Source organism: Scyliorhinus torazame, chromosome 15, assembly GCF_047496885.1.
Source record: "Scyliorhinus torazame isolate Kashiwa2021f chromosome 15, sScyTor2.1, whole genome shotgun sequence".
Lineage (NCBI taxonomy): Eukaryota > Metazoa > Chordata > Chondrichthyes > Carcharhiniformes > Scyliorhinidae > Scyliorhinus > Scyliorhinus torazame.
The window spans coordinates 98121932-98141604 of record NC_092721.1 but is presented as its reverse complement, the minus strand read 5'-3'; the positions used below and the strand labels follow the sequence as shown (position 1 = coordinate 98141604).

The window sequence follows — 19673 nt, the reverse complement described above, 5'->3', positions numbered from 1 at the left end:
CACTTTCTTCTTTCATTGGGGAGAACCTTAAAAAGGACAGTTCAGAAGTAAAAGACATACAACTGTTACGAAGGCGAAAGTAGCAGGGCTTTATTCAGAAACGGAGAGAAACTGATGAAGGTTATATTGGCCCAGAAACCTGTTCTGCCATTCAATGAGATCATGGGTGATCTGTGATCTAACACCATCCACCTACCTTTATCTCATATCCCTTAACGACAACCTCTAAATATCAATCTCCGATTTAAAATGGACAGTTGACCTAGCATAAATTGCTGTTTGAGGAAGAGAGTTCCAAAAGTCCACCACCCTTTGTGTGTAGAAATATTTCCTGATTTTACTTCTGCCAGGTCCAGCTGTAGCCTTTAGGCTGCATTCCCTAGTCCGCGTCTTGATCCCCAAACACCAGAAACTGTTGAATCGGTGATAAGTAGAACGGATAGACCATAGTAGTAGTTACGAACAAAGTTTATTTCAGTACAATTCTAATTACTCCTCCACTCCCCTAAGGGCCACCTTCCCCAATCTGCACCTAGGCTGGGGTTTTTAAACAGTGTGTATAAAGGGACCCCGCCCCCTTAAGGGGAAGTCCTACCCCCCCACCTCCCTCAAAAGGGGAACTTTATATTCCAGAGAAGTCATTGGAAATCATTTTGTCCTGATCCTGGGACATCCATTGGGGCTATAACAGAATCTTTAAAACTGCAATTCCATCACCCTTAACATTCAGAATTTCAGAGAATGTAACCTACTTTGTGCAAAGGCAAAATACTGCAGATACTAGAAATCTTAAATAAATCATAAAATGCAGGGAAAACTCAGCAAGTCTGACAGCGTCTGTGAAGAGAAACAGAGTTAGCATTTCAAGACCGTATGACTTCTTCAGTCTGATTTGTGCACTTGGGCTATTTTTCTTCTACTTTGTGTTACCTCTCCTCATAAAGAAATTCTATGAGGCAGTAGAATTGCACCCAAGTATATCAGTATGTTCTGAAAACAAAATGCCTTTCTATTCCTTTCTTGTAGTTCCACAGTAATTCAGTATAAATTCTGCAGACCAACAATCGAGTCGGAACTGTTTCCAATTTATGGCTTGATTCTATTTAAAGATCTTCCTTTTTTCTCTCTTGTATTTTTCAGTACCATCCTCAATTCAGGAAATTATCGCCCCCTATCTCCAGGAAGCTAAACAGATCTGGCCTTGGTTGCTGAGTGCTGCTGTGGCTGGTTGCTTGGTCACATCATTATTTAATTGTATTATTACACAGGTATGTCAGAAGAGGAAAAAACAAGACTCCACCTCTGAAGAGAAGCAGCCTCTGCTCAATGGCCATGATGAGTACCAGGGTATAACCTACCAAACAGCTATGTGAATTGTCAGTTCTCTACTGGATTACTGATACACATAGAAATGCTGGGTGTGATTTAACCAGAAAAAAATCTATGTCCGTTTTCGGGCGCATTTAGCAGGGTGTTTCTTAGCGGCTGCAGCATCGAAAAACACCCCGCTATTCAACGACACTTTGCCATTTCTTTTAGTCTCGGGGGGTTTTCTCCTCCAAGGCCGCATTTAGAGTAATTCCTTGCTGGAAAGCCCAGCTGGAAAGACTCCTCACAGATCGGGACGCCATTTTATCTGGCTGCCCCGATCTTCCCGCACCTTTTCGAACACCCCTACCCCCAACTTCAGGGGGCCTCAAGGAACACCCCCTCGCTGCCCTTCCAGCTGGTAAGGCCCCACCGGGCCCGATCCCTGGCAGTGCCAACCTAGCATTCTGGCACTCTGGCACTGCTCCGTGAGACTCCATTAAATCTCACAAGGGATTTTGAGCGTCGCAAATCTCACAAGAGGCCACTTGTGTGATTCAATGACCTGGTCCCGAAACAAGTTGGGCACGACAAGGCCGCTAAATTGCACCCGCTAATATGTGAAATGACAATTTGAACCGATCTGATGCTGCAGGAAAACAAACCAGCTATCGCACAGTGACCTCCAACCACAAACACTATCAGATTTAAGTATAGGACACAAACTTTGTCTAATTTTGAAATCTTTCTGAAACAAAAAGGAACAATCCAGTATCTCATCAAAATGCCCCCTTAAATTATCCCTCCCACAATGTCTGTCTCTCATTCAACTCTCTAATTGGCCAGATTTTCTTATAGCAGGAAATCTAATGACATCTGCCATTAGCTGGACTTGCCATAGCACATTTAGGTTTTTTACATTTTTACACAGCAGTTGGTTGATTAGATTGATATTTCTCAATCAAATAAGTGATATATTGGATACTTTGCATTTCTTTTTCTTTTTTAAAAATTGTTTTTAAAATTTAGACTACCCAATTCATTTTTTCCAATTAAGGGGCACTTTAGCGTGACCAATCCACCTACCCTGCACAGCTTTGCGTTGTGGGGGCGAAACCCACGCAAACACGGGGAGAATGTGCAAACTCCACACGGTCAGTGACCCAGAGCCAGTATCAAATCTGGGACCTCGGCGCCTTGAGGCAAGCAGTGCTAACCACAGTGCCACCGTGCTGCCCCTACTTTGCATTTCTGCAATTATATGTTGTGGACATTTGATAAGTACTTTTGTGAGGAGGAATTCCCAGCTACTTACAACTGATGAAAAATTAAGATCCACTAGTTAGAACCTATTTGGTTCCCTGAAGCAAAGATATAATTGGATTCATTGAGGAGAGGCAATCAAACATGCACTTACAGAGTGGATTCCAGGGGAGATTAGATATGCAAAGTGTACAATGGAGTATTTGTAATTAGGAAGTATAAATGGGAATATTACTCTATTTCTGACATTCTGACAGAATATTAAATGAATGAGGGGCAGCACGGTGGTGCACTGGTTAGCACTGCTGCCTCATGGCACAGAGGTCCCAGGTTCGATCCCGGCTCTGGGGCACTGACCATGTGGGGTTTGCACATTCTTCCTGTGTTTGCGTGGGTTTTGCCCCCACAACCCAAAGATATGCAGGCTAGGTGGATTGGCCACACTAAATTGCCCCTTAATTGGAAAATGAATTGAGTACTCTAAATTTATTTTAAAAACTAAAAAAGAACATTAAATGAATGTTAAAAATATTCTCCAAATGATACTGAATTATATAATCTCGAAGTGGTAAAGACTTCACAGAATTGGATCGCACCAAAATCAGATGCAGGGATCGGGATTACCTCATGTCCATTCAAACTGCATGCTGGTAACTAATTATAATGTTCATGGAGGGCAGCCCAGCCCAGTGCACAACCTGTTTTTGCATGGCTGCAAGACTACCACCACGATAAAGGGTCGTAGAGGTGGAATACACACATAAGTAATCAGGCACAAATGAGACACAATCAAACTCGGGGGAAAGGATTGCGCTCCTTAGAGCACCTTGTTGATGAGCTCTGCTGCTGCTGGGGACTCAGATGAGGAATGAGATGGAGTGGCATATAGTAAAAGCTTGCTGGATATACACAGATAAATGCTTTGTGCATTTGGGAGCCTGCCAGAAACTCTGTTGTCACTGTCAAGGAGTCTGGAGGGAACTGGCTCCAACCAGGCACAGGACTTTGCAGAGCTATTTAAAATCAGGAAAAAGATGGGGTGGCTGCTGAGGGAGAGAGAGGGGGTACGAAAAGTATACAACATTGCTATAGTGTGGTGACAGTTGTGCTGCTGGCCGGGGGCGGATCTTCTGCCAGTGCTGGTGGAGGAGCGGGGGCAGCTAGTAGGTGGGCTGTTGGGTAAGGGTGGGCAAGCATGGACCACCATTGCTGCAGCCTGCAAGGCAGCCACTCGACTGCATACGCCGCTGACTGCCCACTTTGAACTTTGCGCCACCAGACTGATGGGTGCCTCCCCTAGGTACTCTCTGGCCCCAGCCTACCCAACAATGCGATGTCTGTACTCCAGCACAACCAGTGCCATCTTTTTGGCTGGGGTGAGAGTGTGTGGGAGTGGAGTGCCTAAATGCAGCTCCTCAACTGCCAATCCTGACCCTGATGAATCACACGCCAGCGTTCGTTGGAATTGCATCTTTCCACATGGCACCAGTGCTAGCCCGTTAGGATGCCCTGAATCGCTTCAGGATCGGGGCTGCTTTTGGGCCATAGAACGCACGCGATTCAGTCCCGGCATCAGCACTTAAGTCTCTGAAACGGAGAATTCTGGCCAGCAACTTGCTTTGTGGCTTTGTTTTATAATGTCACCTGAGCGGCCGAGGAATATTTCATTATGCTAAAGGCATGATATATGTTTTTATTGCTAGCATGTTCTAAGTAAGGCACTGTAGTTTCTTGTTATTTAATATATAAGCAGGAATTGCCATAGCGAACTAACAGTAAATAGGAGATTGTCTCGCGAGATGTCACAATGTGAATCCCGCCCATTGTGGGCGGGATCACTTTCTGGGAAATCTGTTTATTAGAGTGAGACAGCAAGTCTCTAATATGCGTTCCCGAGATCTAACCAAGGCGTGGGATCTAACCCTCTCGCCTTGGAGATCTTGGCCGAACGCCGTTCAATACTGGTCTCCACAAATGGGGATCAGACAGAACGGCACTTGTGGGGGTGTCCCAGAGGATCAGAGGCCCCCAGGTGCTTGCCCTCTGGGCAAGGTGGCACCCTGGCAACTTCATAGTGACAGCCTGGCAATGCCATCTGATTGGCAGCCTGGATTTTTTTGCTTGGTGAGTATCGGGCTGGGAGCTGACCTGCATGGGTGTGGGGGTGCAGGGGTGCTGAGGAACCCCTTCTATGTAAGTTGGGGTTTGTGGGGAGTTCGGGGGTTGTGTTGGTGGTGTCCCGATCTTTCCCTGCACTGAGGAGTTTTGGTGAACGGAGCTTCTCATGCAGGGAATGGGGTAAGTGCGGCCTCGGCCATGCCTTTCCCGCTGAGTCCCCCGATCTACCCGAATGGGCGATAGATAGTGGGGGGTTTCTCGAAGCTTCCAGCATGGGAAAACTGGGCTAATTGTGCTACTGGGCTCTGTCCCCATTTGGATAGATCACGCCAAATAACTGAACATATTCACCATATCAACCTTTAGTTGGCAAGAAGCTTGATGATTGTAAATAAAGTTATGAAATGTGCATTTTTCAAAAACAATCATTCCATTGCTACTATGAAAGGAGCACCCATGTACTGAAATACACAAGACATTGGTGCTTTTTTGATGTGTGTATTTGTCACTCAGGTTTACTTTGGATAAAGAACAGAAATTTGTTCACTAAACAAAATTAAGAATGAGCAGACTTCTAATGAACCATAAGAATTCAGTGTTGTGATTTTTCATTGTTAGTAGGCTCATTTGAATTCTAATGCCGGGCAACACAATGGCGTTGTGGTTAACACTGCAGCCTCACGGCGCCGAGGTCCCAGGTTCGATTCCGGCTCTGGGTCACTGTCCATGTGGAGTTTGCACATTCTCCCTGTGTTTGCGTGGATTTTGCCCCCACAACCCAAAGATGTGCAGGGTAGGTGGATTGGCCATGCTAAATTGCCCCTTAATTGGAAAAAAAAGAATTGGGTACTCTAAATTTATTAAAAATAAAAATAAAAAAATTTTAAAAACTGAATTCTAATACCATGCCTAAATGCAGAACCAGCCATTCCTTTAATATCACTGGGTCAAAATTCTGAAATTCCTGCATAGCACCATTGTGGAGCACCATCAGCAGTCCAAGCTAGCATTACAGAGTGCTTTGCATGACCCACTTCTTCAAAAGGTCACTTCCAAAATAATTGACAAAATCATTTTGAAAAAAAAAAATATAGCTATTAGCACATTCCTTTATTGGCATTAGTATGGTACAGGGAGTTTTATTGGTTAACAGAATTGGAGCAGCCCTATTGTAGGCATCCCAGGGGGAACCAAAAGGGAAGAGAAACACATTTTTGTGAACTGACAACTATTTTACCATCAAAATATTTAACAGCAATTAAAAGTCTTCAAATCCCTTTAATTAACTTATAAATAATTTGCAAACAAGTCTCATATTGGAAGCCTACATGAGCTTTGAATAAATAATTGGGAAAACTGCTGTATTGGTTCATTGGTAATGTAGGTAACATAGAACATAAACTTGCAATGCAGCGACAACAGCTGGGCAAGTTTGCTGCTGATAATTTTGTTTTGAGACATTCACATACTTGTTGCGATGCACCTCTTTATGAATGAAAGCATGGCCTTCCCCGAGATCACTCGCCGTGCCACTATATAAAGTCTCGCAAGAGCTGTGAGTGAATAAGTAAATGAAGAGTTCCACCTGTTTCTTTCCTTCCCCTTTGGCAACGTGGTTGGCCTCCAATTGATGTCTCCTTCAAATGCACTGTGATCCAGTCTATGTCTTACTCTGGTGCTGTATTGGTGCTATGTATCACAATGTACTGGCAGCTTACAATTCATGTTCTGGTATCAAGAATTCTTATGGTCCCATGTATCAGTGTACACCTCTTTCTGATTGAATTAAAATTTCTTTATGCATTCTTCAAGCAATTGTCCTATACGAGACAAAAGCTCAACATTATATTTTTTTTAATTCAATGACTCCATCTGGTTTACGAGATAGTTTCTAACAATGCTTTTTATATAATTATGCCAGAATTGTAATGAAAGATTTTCTTTCAAAATGTTGCTTTTGATCAGACTCTTCAGAAACGGACAGCCAAAATGTAACTGAAGACAAGATATAGTTTCAATATTTGCAAACTTTTGTTCTCTGTTAGCAAGAGTCTTGATTTCAGACAAACTAAATAAAATCTAACAAATTTCTTCTCCCGCAATCTCTTGTATTTTTAGAAAACGCACATCTGAAAAATCTAGAGAATGTTTTCTGGAAGGATTGATCTGTATGATGAGTGTTATTTCTAAATCCATGTACTTACCTGGGTGGGTTATTAAAAATAACTTGATTAAAGGGCCAGGGCAGAAATAAAATTCAACATCGAGCTACATAAAGCAATATTAGGACAGGTGACTAAATGTTTCATCAAAGCGATAGTTTTAAGAAACATCTTAAAGGAGGAGAGAAAGGCAGAGAGATTTAAAGATGGAACTTCACAACAATAAGATTTGCACATTCAGAAGCTAAATGTTATGTTTAAAAATAATGCACTACTGGAGGGGAAGCAAAGAAACTGAATTTTCTAAGATTGCTCACGATTGATCCTGTTTCCTGATTACATAAACCTTTATTCTTAAAGAATGTACCTGGCCTCCATTTGGTGTTCCCTTCAATCCAATCCAGTGCATGTACTACGCTGTGGGGATACGATAAATCACAACATACAGGCAGTTTACATTTCACCTAATTGTATCAGTAATTCCTATGGTTTCATATATTGGTGTACACTTCAATATGGTTCGATAAAATGTTCTCACTGCATTCTCCAGGCAACTAACCTTTATTATAAGGCCCATTGGTTATGTATAGTTTACTCTGACATGAATAGGCATGGAAGGGGCATAAGTTACCATTGATATGGCCACAGAGTTTGAGGGACCATGGCAGTGTCTGGGGCATGAGTTGGCATTGGGCTGACATGGAGGATGGGAGGAGCCAAGGTGAATGGCTGGAGGGCTTGAATAAGAACTTTTGAAGTCGCCTTTTCAAAGGCTTGATGAATCCAGACTATTCACAAATCCTCTGGTGAGCCATGAACCACAAGTCATGGAGAAAAGTGCCTAATTCCACGAAAACTGTCAAGGACTAGGCAATACCTACACTCGCAATGGAACTGGCCAGTTCGGGAGTGCACCCTCCTCCTGTGCTGGTAAAAATTGATGATGCTGGGACTGGGGCAGGAATCCAAAGATCGGGTCTCACCCATCATTTTTAAATGGCTTTGGCATCATCCGGAATCTGAACATTGAGCCCTGTGTTTCCATTGTAATGCCGCTGAAATTCCAGCAGGTGGTAATGTTCCAATACACTTAAATATTGGTATTTAATCCAATCCTTCACAGCCAGACTCAATATGAAAAAAAAATAGCAAACTTACGGCAAATTTGCTATTTTGCTAGATGTCAATTTCAGGAAAATGTGGAAAATAAATTGAATTAAAGTAAGCAAATTCAGAAAGTTATGCACTTTATTACATGTGGAACATCAAACTTTTATGTATGAACATAATTAGAACTGACAGAGTGGGTTGAGGCATTTTCAGTCATCAGACAAAACAATATTGTGAATAAGAAAGCTATAATCAATTCTGTAGCAAAGTTGTCCCTGAGAATCTTTAAACATTATCTTATTGCTCTCACTAAACATATTCAAAATTGTAATTCGCTTTGGAGCATAAGGAAACTAGGAATCTCTCATTTAATATAATTCTACAGGCATTCTCAGTGTCAACCAAAGACAAATTTTCAAAAGGATTTAGAATTCGAGTTGTATGTCAGTCTTGCAGTGTATTTCAATCTGTGATGAGAGCAGCTTATGGGTGGCACAGTGGTTAGCACTGTTGCCTCGCAGTGCCAGGGACTCGGGTTCAATTCGAATCTTGGGTGACTGTGTGGAGTTTGCATTTTCTCCCCGTGTCTGTGTGTGTTTTCCCTGGGTGCTCCGGTTTCCTCCCACAGTCCAAAGATGTGCAAGTTAGGAGGATTGGTCATGCTAAGTTTCCCCTTAGTGCCCTAAGATAGGGTGGGGGAGTGGGCTTAGGTAGGGTGTTTTCAGAGGGCCAGTGCAGACTCAGTGGGCCAAATGGCCTCCTTCTGCACTGTAGGAGTTTTATGGATTCTAAGTGACAGTGAGACTCCAGTTCAGCTTTTAGAAATGGCCCTCCAAAAATAACCAGCTAGCTATGAATACTGATAGAAGCGGAGGGAGAATAGGCAGGAGGCAATGTTGCTCTTCAACAACTAATGGGGAAAGAATAACCATTTAAAGCGGAAAGATTGTACTAATATTGGGAAGGTCCGAATCTGGCAATGTAGATGGTAATCAAAAGAATTTATTTCAGGAAACCTGATGACCTATTTGTCTATTGTAATTTTACAAAACCCTATTTGCTTCCTTATACTGCGTTCCTGGTCAGAACCATACTGGATGGTGCCATTCTAATATTACTGAGAAAGGGGGCAGCACGGTGGCGCAAGTAGTTAGCACGGTTGCCTCACGGCGCCAAGGTCCCAGGTTCGATCCCGGCTCTGGGTCACTGTCTGTGTGGAGTTTGCACATTCTCCCCGTGTTTGCGTGGGTTTCACCCCCACAACCCAAAAGATGTGTAGGATAGGTGGATTGACCACGCTAAATTGCCCTTTAATTGGAAAAAATGAATTGGATACTCTAAATTTATTTATAAAAATATGTATATTACTGAGGAAGGAATTACAAATTCATGCTTCCATTTTTAAGACTGTTAAAAAAGTGTAATATCCGCAGCTGTGAATTGGCCACATTTCCCCTGCCCTGAGATAATGAAGATTCCAATATTTACTGTCATTATTACACACTTCATGTGGTAACACTTTAACAGACTATTACTCAAGTACGAAGCAGAAATCAATGCATCTGCAATGAAACCAGTAAACAGAACTTCCATTATTTTTGAAAGATTTCCACCATATTTTGGTTTTGTCCAGTTGTCTTTCAGTTTGTCTGAAAGCTTAAGGAATTGTGGTTCATTTCAAAATGCCTATTCATTTTATTCACAGTGACATGCAGATCAGAAATAATATCAAGTGAACCAAAATATAAATGCCACACACTCTTGGCCTGGAACTGTTCAAATATAAATGCAAGTTCTGGTGTGGAAGCAGACTTTTTTTTACTATTAATATTGTTATGTCAGATAAAGATCTTGACAGGAAAATGCAGACAGGCTCTGGTCTTCACTACACAGTTGAGATTTTATATAGTGATATACAAGAACTTCAGCAATACTGTTACGGCAGAGTGAGATTTTCTATCTAGTCACAGAGTGCAACAATATCACAAACTTTATTTAATATATTTTCTCATTCTTCCCAACCAATGTTAATCAGGTGGCTTCTGTTTATTGTAAATTGTATTGTAAAAGCTAATTAGGATTTATAAAATTTTAAAATTATACATATCAATTACTAAAACTTGTCCACCACAATCCCTTACCCACTGATTTGTGAATAATTCTAAATGACTTTGCAATGTAAACATAAATGATGGGAGTTATGCTTAAGATCATTGGCTCAGTAAGAAACTCTGGCTGCAAAGCGTTTGATTTGGCTAAGATTTAATATGTCAATATCTGGATAGAAAAGCCCTAAAACACATGAACTAACCATTTACTTTTGTCTATTTGATGTTGGGCTCTCTTTTATTTTACACTCGACAGTTGTGAGAAATTGCAAACAAACTATTAAAATAAAATCCCCCGCAGAGTTCTGGCCCATGTTTTGCAAAGAAAATAAATTATAACACTGCATGGTTTCTATCACAGAGGAATGGCATTAATTCTGCTTTATGTTATTCTTGGTAAGACAAGGGGGTTGTCATCAACTTGTACCCTCTGTACGTTTACAATTTTTTTTCCAGAACTGTTGCCCAGGATAGATGTTATTTTAATTAACTAGGTTAGTGGAGAGATGCCAATTAGGGTGCTCCTGATATCAGCCTTTCTACTTAGAAAGTAGGAAGCAGGACGTTGTGAAGTGTTTTTTCCTACTGGCCAAATAACTTTGTTATAATCCACATGTGCCCTTTAGTTCAGTACGTACACAAAAGTAGAGTATGTACGTACCCACACAAGTTGAAAAATCAAAAGGGTAGAAACTCACAGAAATAACTCGTCAAATAATCAGTTTTCTTTGTACAATGCTGAAAGTTGAATGAGTTAACTAGCTCCCTTCTTTTATACAAAATGAAATGTTCCTTTCTAGCATTGAACATTAAGAGATTTGCTGACAACTTTTTAAAAATTGATTAAACATATCGATTCCTCCTCTTCTGAATGTGTATTGATTTTACTTCTCAATTACTTTTTCTTCGGCCCGTCATGTCATGCCTCTGCCAAGAGATGCCTTAAAAACCCACTTCAAGATCCCTGCCAAAGCTGTCATGCAACCTTCTAATAGGATGTGTGCGAGAGTAGGTCAGGCTGACTTTCCCTTTAGATTTTTTAATGTTTTGTTTCACCATGTATGACAGCTGGCTGAGATAGAAAGCCTCTGACACAACCTGTAATTTAACACTGACTGGTACAAGGTGTTAATGCATTAAATTGATGCACCACAATATCATCATTTTCAGCACTTTCAAATGTCGATACCAACGTCTTTCTGCTGTAGAGTTTTTATGTGATATGAAAAATTAAAAGGACAGAAGCTATTCAACATTTAGCGTTTGCTCAGTCTTTTAAAACACTATTTTTTTAACTCTCTAATTTAACATCCATCCTCCTCTGAGTGAGATCTGATCAAAAGACTTTCCTGGAATTATTTTGCAAGAAGCATGATTTGAGTAGATAGGGTTCAACGGTATTGAAAGCTAGCTGGAATAATTGCAATGAACTGAACTTGCATGTGTATTATAATGGTCAGGTCATAGATTCTGAGCAAATAGAAACACAGAACTGTACTTGTCAGCTATTCTACTAATATAATAAATATGCTTTAATATCCAGTACTTGGGAGTATAAATGAGATAAGGACATTTGCTTCTCAGCCAGCTACAGCAGACTACACTAATTAAGGTGGTATGGGGAAGTAATGAATGCGCACAAGTTGTGGACTGTTTTCAAATCACTGACCTTTCATAGCAGAGCATCCAATTTCCCCCATCACCATATGTCAGAGTTGAGTTCTGCATCTACTGTAAATTATTTTATAATAGATTTACTAAAATTGCAATAACAATCCCAACCTTCCATAACATTGATAAAATGGAAACAAAATATCCAGCTTTCACCTACTGATAATGAAAAAAATACCAATTGGTCAACTGACATTGGCAACCCAACATCTAAATTTGTACCTGTGCCATACCAACTACTGAATTTATTTTAATTCAATCTGGTTCCCTCTTTGGTGACTGGAGATTGTCTACGGTGGATCCTGCTGACTACCACATCAGCTAAATAATTGCACTTCAAGTTTTCGTGGCTGTATCTTCTCCTCAGTGATTTTCAGGAGAAAGATTCTTTGTTGTACTCAAATGTTGTTCCATGTGAGCTGGTTGTGTTGCTGAGCTTGTGAAGTTCCTTGGAGAGTTCGTTAGGCCCACAGCAAAAAACGCCAACACATTTTCTGTCAGAAAGGGAGAAGAAACAGAAGTGTCGTTTGGAATGATTGCTCAGACTAGCACAGTACTGTAGCTGGAAAATAATGTCAAAAGGTGACAATTAGTGGAAGATATATATCATCAGGGATATTTTACAGCAGCATTTTATTTGCTCAAGTTTAGCAACCATCTTCCAGCAAAGATGCAAGCTAATCTCTGGAACTTCATTTCAAGACGAACATTTATCTTAAAAGTCTGGTGGTCGTAAAAGAAGAGGATCGTTTTCCAATGTTCACTTTTGATTGGGAATAACAATATGGGTGCAACTGCCAGTTTTCCACCCAGTAGTGAAAGTTAAAATCTACTCACATATTAACATACCCATGAAAATATGTAGACAAATGTGTGGTGATCTTTGTGAGGGGTTTTGAGGATGGAAAGCATACTGATCACACTAAACTAATTTTATTAACACTACTAAATTGGTGTTCTATACTTATTCTGAATAGCAAACATACATGTAACAATTAAACTACCCTCACTAACACTGGGCCGGATTCTCCGACCCCACTCCGGGTCGGAGAATCGTCAGGGGGCGGCGTGAATCCCGCCCCGCCGTTCCGACCGCGGTAGCTGAATTCTCCGACGCCGGTTTTCGGGCGAGGTCGGGGATTGCGCCGCGCCGGTCGGGGGCCATTGGCAGCGGCCCCCCAGGCAATTCATCGGGCCCCGATGGGCCGAGCAGCCACCTGTTTCTGGCCAGTCCCGCCGGTGTGAAATAGACATGGTCCATCCCGGCGGGACCTGGCTTGTCGGGCCTCTAATGAGGTCCTCGGGGGGGGGGGGGGATCCGGCCCCATGGAGGGCCCCCTCGGTGGCCTGGCCCATGATCGGGGCCCACCGATCTGCGGGCGGGCCTGTGCTTTGGGGGCACTCTTTCCCTCTGCACCGGCCATAGCGGAGCCTTACAGAGGCAGGCGTGGAGAAGAAACCCCTGCGCATGCGCAGGAAACACGTCGGCGGTTCTGCGCATGCGCCAGAACACGCTTGTGGTCCACCGCATGCGCCAACTCGCGCAGGCCTGCTGAGGTCCTTCGGTGCCGGTTGACACAGCACCAACCCCTCCAGCCCCGGCCTAGCCCCAGGAAGAGCGGAGGATTCTGCAACTTCCGGGCGGCCCGACGCTGGAGTGGTTCACGCCGCTCTTGGCGCCGGTACGGGCTGCCCCGCCAATTTGGGGAGAATCCCGGCCACTATCTCTATCGACCAATTATAACTATTATATCTTAACTAACTCTGCGCTACACTATGAATCTCCTCTTCGTCAGCTCCAGTCTAATCACCTCCCCTTAGATTTAGAGTCAGTGCATTTTATAGTACTGTTTCTTAGCTCCCTCTATGCTTAACATAACATTAACTCTTCACATGCTGTACATTTGTATGTCACAAAATGTAGAGAGTTCCTCCATGCAGGCATCTGTGATTCTACATTTTCCTAGTTAAGTTTCTTTACAGTACTTTAAATAGGATAACGCTTCCTGGATTCTATGGAACATACATCTCACAAATGCTTCTTTGAGATTTCTGGTTCATTGACAACCAGCGATTGGGTGCAGAGGAAAAATTGTTGAACACAGCAAACATCCTTTCAGGCTAAATGTACATACTACTGAAAGTGTTAACAGACATTTAACAAAGCAATTCAAAAACAGTTCAGAGGGGGAAAAACCCCTAAGAAAACTCTCTAGAAGAGGTCAACTATGCCCACTCCAAAGGAAAAAATAGCAAAGTAGAACAAAGTCCTACGAAAACAGAAAAAAGCTTAAAACAAAAAAAAAATCAAAGGTGGAAAGCAAGCTACTGATAATTGTTACGAGGACATTGGCAAAGGTACCAGAATATTGGAAATAGGCTGAAGTGATCAGAACCAAGTAATGACAGCTCCATTAGCCTTGCATTGATTCCGTGTAAAATAATGTGATCAATTATGATAAGCAAGCTTCATGATAACCTGTATAGCCTAGTGATCAGCAGTCAACATAACTTTCAAAGGGAAAGTTCATGCCGTACCAACCTCTTTGATTACTTTGTGGAAGTAACAACCTAAGTCAACCATGGTAAACCTTAGGATGATCTGTACCGTGACTTCTGAAAAGCAGTTGACAATTAATAATATGTCATGTGGAACTGTAAGATCAAAGGCTTAGGACAAAACATGGGTATGGTTAAGAAACTGGATGATGGGTAGAAGAGAGATGGATATGGGTCAGGTGGAGTATTGTCAGGTCATCGATAAATACAGAATGAAGTACCTCAGGTTTAGTTCTGGGACCATTACTGTTTCTTAGTTACCTCAATGACTTGGATTCCAAAACCCAATGTAAATTGAGTGATATCAAATTTATAGGAAATTTAAAGAAGCAGCCCAAAAACTACAGAAACAGGTAAAAGGTGTTTCGGCAGTGCGGTGGCGCAGTTGTTAGCACTGCTGCCTCACGACGCCGAGGTCCCAGGTTCGATCCTGTCTCTGGGTCACTGTCCGTATGGAATTTGCACATTCTTTTCATGTTTGCGTGGGTTTCACCCTCACAACCCAAAGATGTGCAGGGACTGGCCACGCTAAATTGCCTCTTAATTGAAAAAAATTAATTGGATACTCTAAATTTATTTTAAAAAGGTGTTTGGGATAATCAATGACAGAAGGAATTTAAAACAGTTGGGTGGAGGAATTGTGTGTGGAAAGGAAAAATTGCGAACATCCAAACGTTATGAATGCTGCTGAAGTAGCTAAATTTGCAATTGAAAGTATCCAAGAAGTGATTGGAAACACAACGCTAAACATGTCCAATCAGACAGTCAGACCCCAGGACAGGGTTGCAGAGTTGTGCCCCAGCCAGGTGCCGTGCACCTGGATACTTTTGTCCCTCAGCTGCTGGATTTGCAAAGGCAGAGCCAGGAATACCAGGAGGGATTGTCAGCGACATTCCAGTGACTGCAAGGCTGAATGGAGGAGTACCGAAGCCTTCTATCACAGGAGATGGTGCTGGCAATGTGTGGCACCCAGGTCAATACTGCAAGAACAGTATCTGCAGTGGAAAGCCTGAGGCAAGAGGTCAGATCCATGACTGGAGAACTCCAAAGCATAGCTTGGTCTCTGAGGACCATGGCTGAGGGATTCAACTGTATGGTTCAGACAATGGCGGACCTCCAGGACTGCCAGTGCCAGATGACATTGAGACTTCCAGAGCTCACTCCAGCTGCCCCTCCATCCCAGGGACCCACGAGCACCCGGAGGGAGGAGGAACCGCTGTAGCACATCCCGGGGCCTTCCACCCAGAAAAGCCTGGGAGTGACCAGTCCAATTGAATCCCTCCTTCCTGATACCAGCGCAATTCAGGGGCAGTTGGCCGAACAGCATGACGTGGCAACAACAATCCCTTGCAAAAGTCGGCAGGGCTCTCCAGGGTCCCACCCTCCAGAGGACACACGCCAAGGGCATCTCCGGCAACATGGCATCAAAGGAGGCAGGCTGCCTGATGTGCATCGCAGGAATACACCTAGATGTATTGGGAGAGTTTGCAAGGCTAAGGAAAATTGTAGGGGCACAGAGTGGGCATGGGCGAATTTAGGCATAGATAGCTGGGGGTCTTTATCAAATGTTACAAACTCGTGTTCTTCACAACTTTAAAGCCTCACTTTCGTGAACAGAGCTCTTCTTACAGGCCCTCAATGCCAGCAAATGGTTAGGCCCACTCAAAGTGACAGTTACATAAATCCTGAAAGGGCTCAGGTATTAAAAAGTGAGCCCTAGACACACACCCCTAAACCCCTGCTAGTTCTAAGGGACAAAGGGATCTCAGGCCAAACCTCAGTCAAATATGACCACTCCATCCTTGGGCAATGGTAAATCTCTGGAATATTGGAGGGTCACCCTAGGCTGCAGGGATGGCTTGTTAGGGATAAAGGTTATTAGCTGAGGCATTGGCTGATGATGCCAGTGCGGAGGCCTGAGACCAAAGCAGAGGTCCACTACAACGAGGCTCACAGGGCCAAACGGTGTGTGATAGAGGGTGACCCTCCAATATTCCAGGGATTTACGATTGCCCAAGGGCGAAGTGGTCGTGTACGCTCGCTGCAAAATGTGTACACACATGCATGAACCACATCTGGTGGTCACACATAAACTAGATATTAAGGGAGTGGAACCCCTTGCTGTTGATGAACGGGACTCCCTGATGCCACAGGGCGTGTAGAGTGCTATGAGTGCAGTCGATCGCCCCTGCACCTGTGGCAGGCCAACTATGGTGACGAATCCCGCAGTCCTCTCATCTTGCTGGTCCAGGTTGACATGGATGAAGCCCGATGCCCTTGCATAATCTCAAGGATGCATTTCTGGCGGATGACTGCAATATCACCCATGGAACCCTGGATTGAACCCACCGCGGAGAGGTTGAGGGCTGCCATGACCTTCACAGCCACAGGGAGCTGGTGTCCTCTCCCTTGCACGTGGTGCCACGTTGGGTAGAATGTGGCACAGGTACTGCACTGACTCCCTGGTAAGGCGGAGTCTCCTGTGGCACATGTTGTCTGACAGCCCCATGAAGGACACAGGGGTCCTGTGTACCCCTGGTCTCCTCTGCCTTTGAGCCCCATGTCCAACTGATGCAGCCTCCACCTCTTGGGCCTGCCCTGCGACCACCTGGTCTCCTGGTGCTGGATGTTCCTTGGGTGTTTGTCATTCATTGCTGCTGGAGTCGTCTCCTGGTGTTGGATGTTCCTTGGGTGTTCGTCATTCATTACTGCTGGAGTCTGTGCTCCTCCAGCGCTGTAATGAGCAGAATTGCCAGATTCACTGGCTCCCTAAGCTGCGAGGGATGATAGAGAAATGGAAAGAGAGACGGAGATAGTCAGGTTGGTGTCACAGCCACTTAACTTTAGTATCTCTCCTCGCCCATTGGATCCCGGTCCTGGAAGCAGCCAGTCCGACAGCTTACCCAGTGGCTACCGCTCACTGACATCTGTATTGCAGGCTGGCCCCAGTCAATGGTCTCACCCTGTCAAAGTCACCTCTGGTCTCTCGTCTTGTTGTTCCCTCCTCATTTTCTACATCACTGATGGTTCTGACAGGAGGTTTTGATGGTTGCCCATCCCTCATGGGCAGGGCCAACTGGACAGTGATGTCCACCATGGGGATAACAGGTGTTGGGGTTGGCACTTCGAGGACACAGTCCCTCTGAATCCCGTGTACCCATCATTCATCCTTAAACCCTGCGTTTTCACTCCTAAACTGGACTTTGAGAATGTGTGCAGCTGACACTGTTAAGGGTTAATTCTTGCTGGCTAATTAGTTTGATGAGCATGAGTCTCTGGAATGTTAGAGCACACAATTGATTTTTGCTTCATGGATAGGCAAGGCTAATAGACACTCTTTGTCGAGATCTCACTGCTATCAGGCCTTTATACTTAAGACTCCTGGACATCTACTCCATTAATTTTTTACACATGCTCGGAAACAGCCCCCTCCCCTCCCCCATGCTGTTCACTGTGGTGCCTTCTCTTTCGGGGTGTCATCCACCCACTCCATTAGACCTGCCTCCTTCACTCTCATCACACCTTTCTCCCCCACCTCATGTGCCCCTCACCCACAGTTGCTCCATACCCCCATGCTACAATCAGCATGTCTAACACAGCACTCTAAGAACTTTTCATGCAACACAGGCAGCAGGCTTCAGGACCACACACACCAGCCGTGACCTCCATTCCAGAAGCCCCTTAACTGCACCCACCTTTCTGGGTGGGCGTGAACCTGATGAGAAAGAACAAAGAACAATACAGCACAGGAACAGGCCCTTCGGCCCTCCAAGCCTGCACCGATCACGTGTGCTATCTAGACCAACTGCCTGTATCCTTCTATACCCCGTCTGTTCATGTGCCTATCCAGATAAGTCTTAAAAGTCGCTATCGTAGCTGCCTCAACCACCTCACTTGGCAGAGCATTCCAGGCCACCACCACCCTCTGTGTAAAAAAGTTCCACCGCACATCTCCACTAAACCTTTCCCCCTTCATCTTGAACTTGTGCCCCTTATAATTTTCAATTCCGCCATGGGAAAAAGTCTCCAACTGTTCACTCTATCTATACCCCTAATAATTTTATAAACTTCGATCAGGTCGCCCCTCATCCTCCGTCTCTCTAGGGAGAACAATCCCAGTTTATTCAATCTCTTCTCATAGCTAATACCTTCCATACCAGGCAACATCCTGGTAAACCTTTTCCGTACTCTCTCCAAAAGCCTCTACGTCCTTCTGGTAGTGTGGAGACCAGAATTGGACAGTGTTCCAAATGTGGCCTAATCAATGTTCTATTGCAACATAATTTTCGAGCTTTTATACTCTATATCACATCCTATGAAGGCAAGCATGCCACAGGTTTTCTTTACCACCATTCCCACCTGTGCTGCACTTTTAAGGATCTGTGGACCTGCATGCCCAGATCTCTCTATGGCTCTATGCTCTTGATGGTTCTGCCATTTATTTTATAGCTCCCACCAGAATTGGATCTACCAAAATGCATCACCTCGCATTTGTCCAGATTAAATTCCATCTGCCACTTCTCTGCCCAATTTTGCAGCCTATCTATATCCGGTTGTATTCTCTGACAATCTTCACGTCCTACAACTCCTACAATCTTAGTATCATCCGCAAACTTGCTAATCAGACCCGCTACGTTTTCTTCCAAGTCATTTCTATATATTACAAACAGCGGAGGTCCCAATACTGATCCTTGCGGAACACCAATAGTTACAGGCCTCCATTCGGAAAAACAGCCTTCCACTGCTACCCTCTGCCTTCTATGGCCAAGCAGTTCTGAATCCATCCAGTTAGTTCACACCTGACCCCATGTGATTTAATCTTTTGCACCAGCCTGCCATGAGGGATCTTATCAAATGCTTTACTAAAGTCCATGTAGACAACATCCACAGACCTTCCCTCGTCAATCATTTTGGTCACCTCCTCAAAAACCTCAATTAAATTAGTGAGACATGACCTCCCTCGTACAAAACGATGCTGTCTGTCGCTAATAAGACCATTCACTTCCAAATGTGCATAGATCCTACCTCTAAGAATCTTTTTCAACAATTTTGCTATCATTGACGTCAAGCTCACTGGCCTATAATTACCTGGGTTATCCTTGCAACCCTTCTTAAATAACGGTACAACATTGGCTATCCTCCAATCCTCTGGGATCTCACCTGTGGCTAACAAGGACACAAAGATTTCTGTTAGAGGCCTAGCGATTTCATCTCTTATCTCCCTCAGCAATCTGGGATAGATGCCATCTGGCCCTGGAGATTTGTCTACCTTAATGCATTTTCAACACACCTAACACTTCCTCCCTCGTAATAACGACCACTAAAGTGTTTACACATCCGTCTGAGACACCACCAATCAACGGGTCCCTGTCCT

The 19673-nt window shown here is 43.8% G+C and overlaps 2 protein-coding genes across 5 annotated transcripts in view; one reads left to right on the top strand and one right to left on the bottom strand.

Annotated features, from left to right (window-relative positions):
- Window positions 1-2365, top strand: part of tyr (tyrosinase) — a 122513-nt gene extending 120148 nt beyond the window's left edge. Inside the window, 1 exon segment of the mRNA XM_072475909.1 lies at window positions 1141-2365. Coding sequence (XP_072332010.1) covers window positions 1141-1373 — 233 coding nt within the window. The 3' untranslated portion in view covers window positions 1374-2365.
- Window positions 2366-8081: 5716 nt separating this feature from the next.
- nox4 (NADPH oxidase 4) overlaps window positions 8082-19673 on the bottom strand; it is a 428930-nt gene continuing 417338 nt past the window's right edge. For 3 of the 4 annotated variants that reach the window (XM_072476468.1, XM_072476466.1, XM_072476469.1), the window contains one exon: window positions 8082-12234. In XM_072476468.1, the coding sequence (XP_072332569.1) occupies window positions 12114-12234 (121 nt within the window). In that variant the 3' untranslated portion in view covers window positions 8082-12113. Of the gene's footprint in view, window positions 12303-19673 lie in introns of all 4 variants that reach the window. The other variant, XM_072476467.1, reaches the window with a different exon arrangement.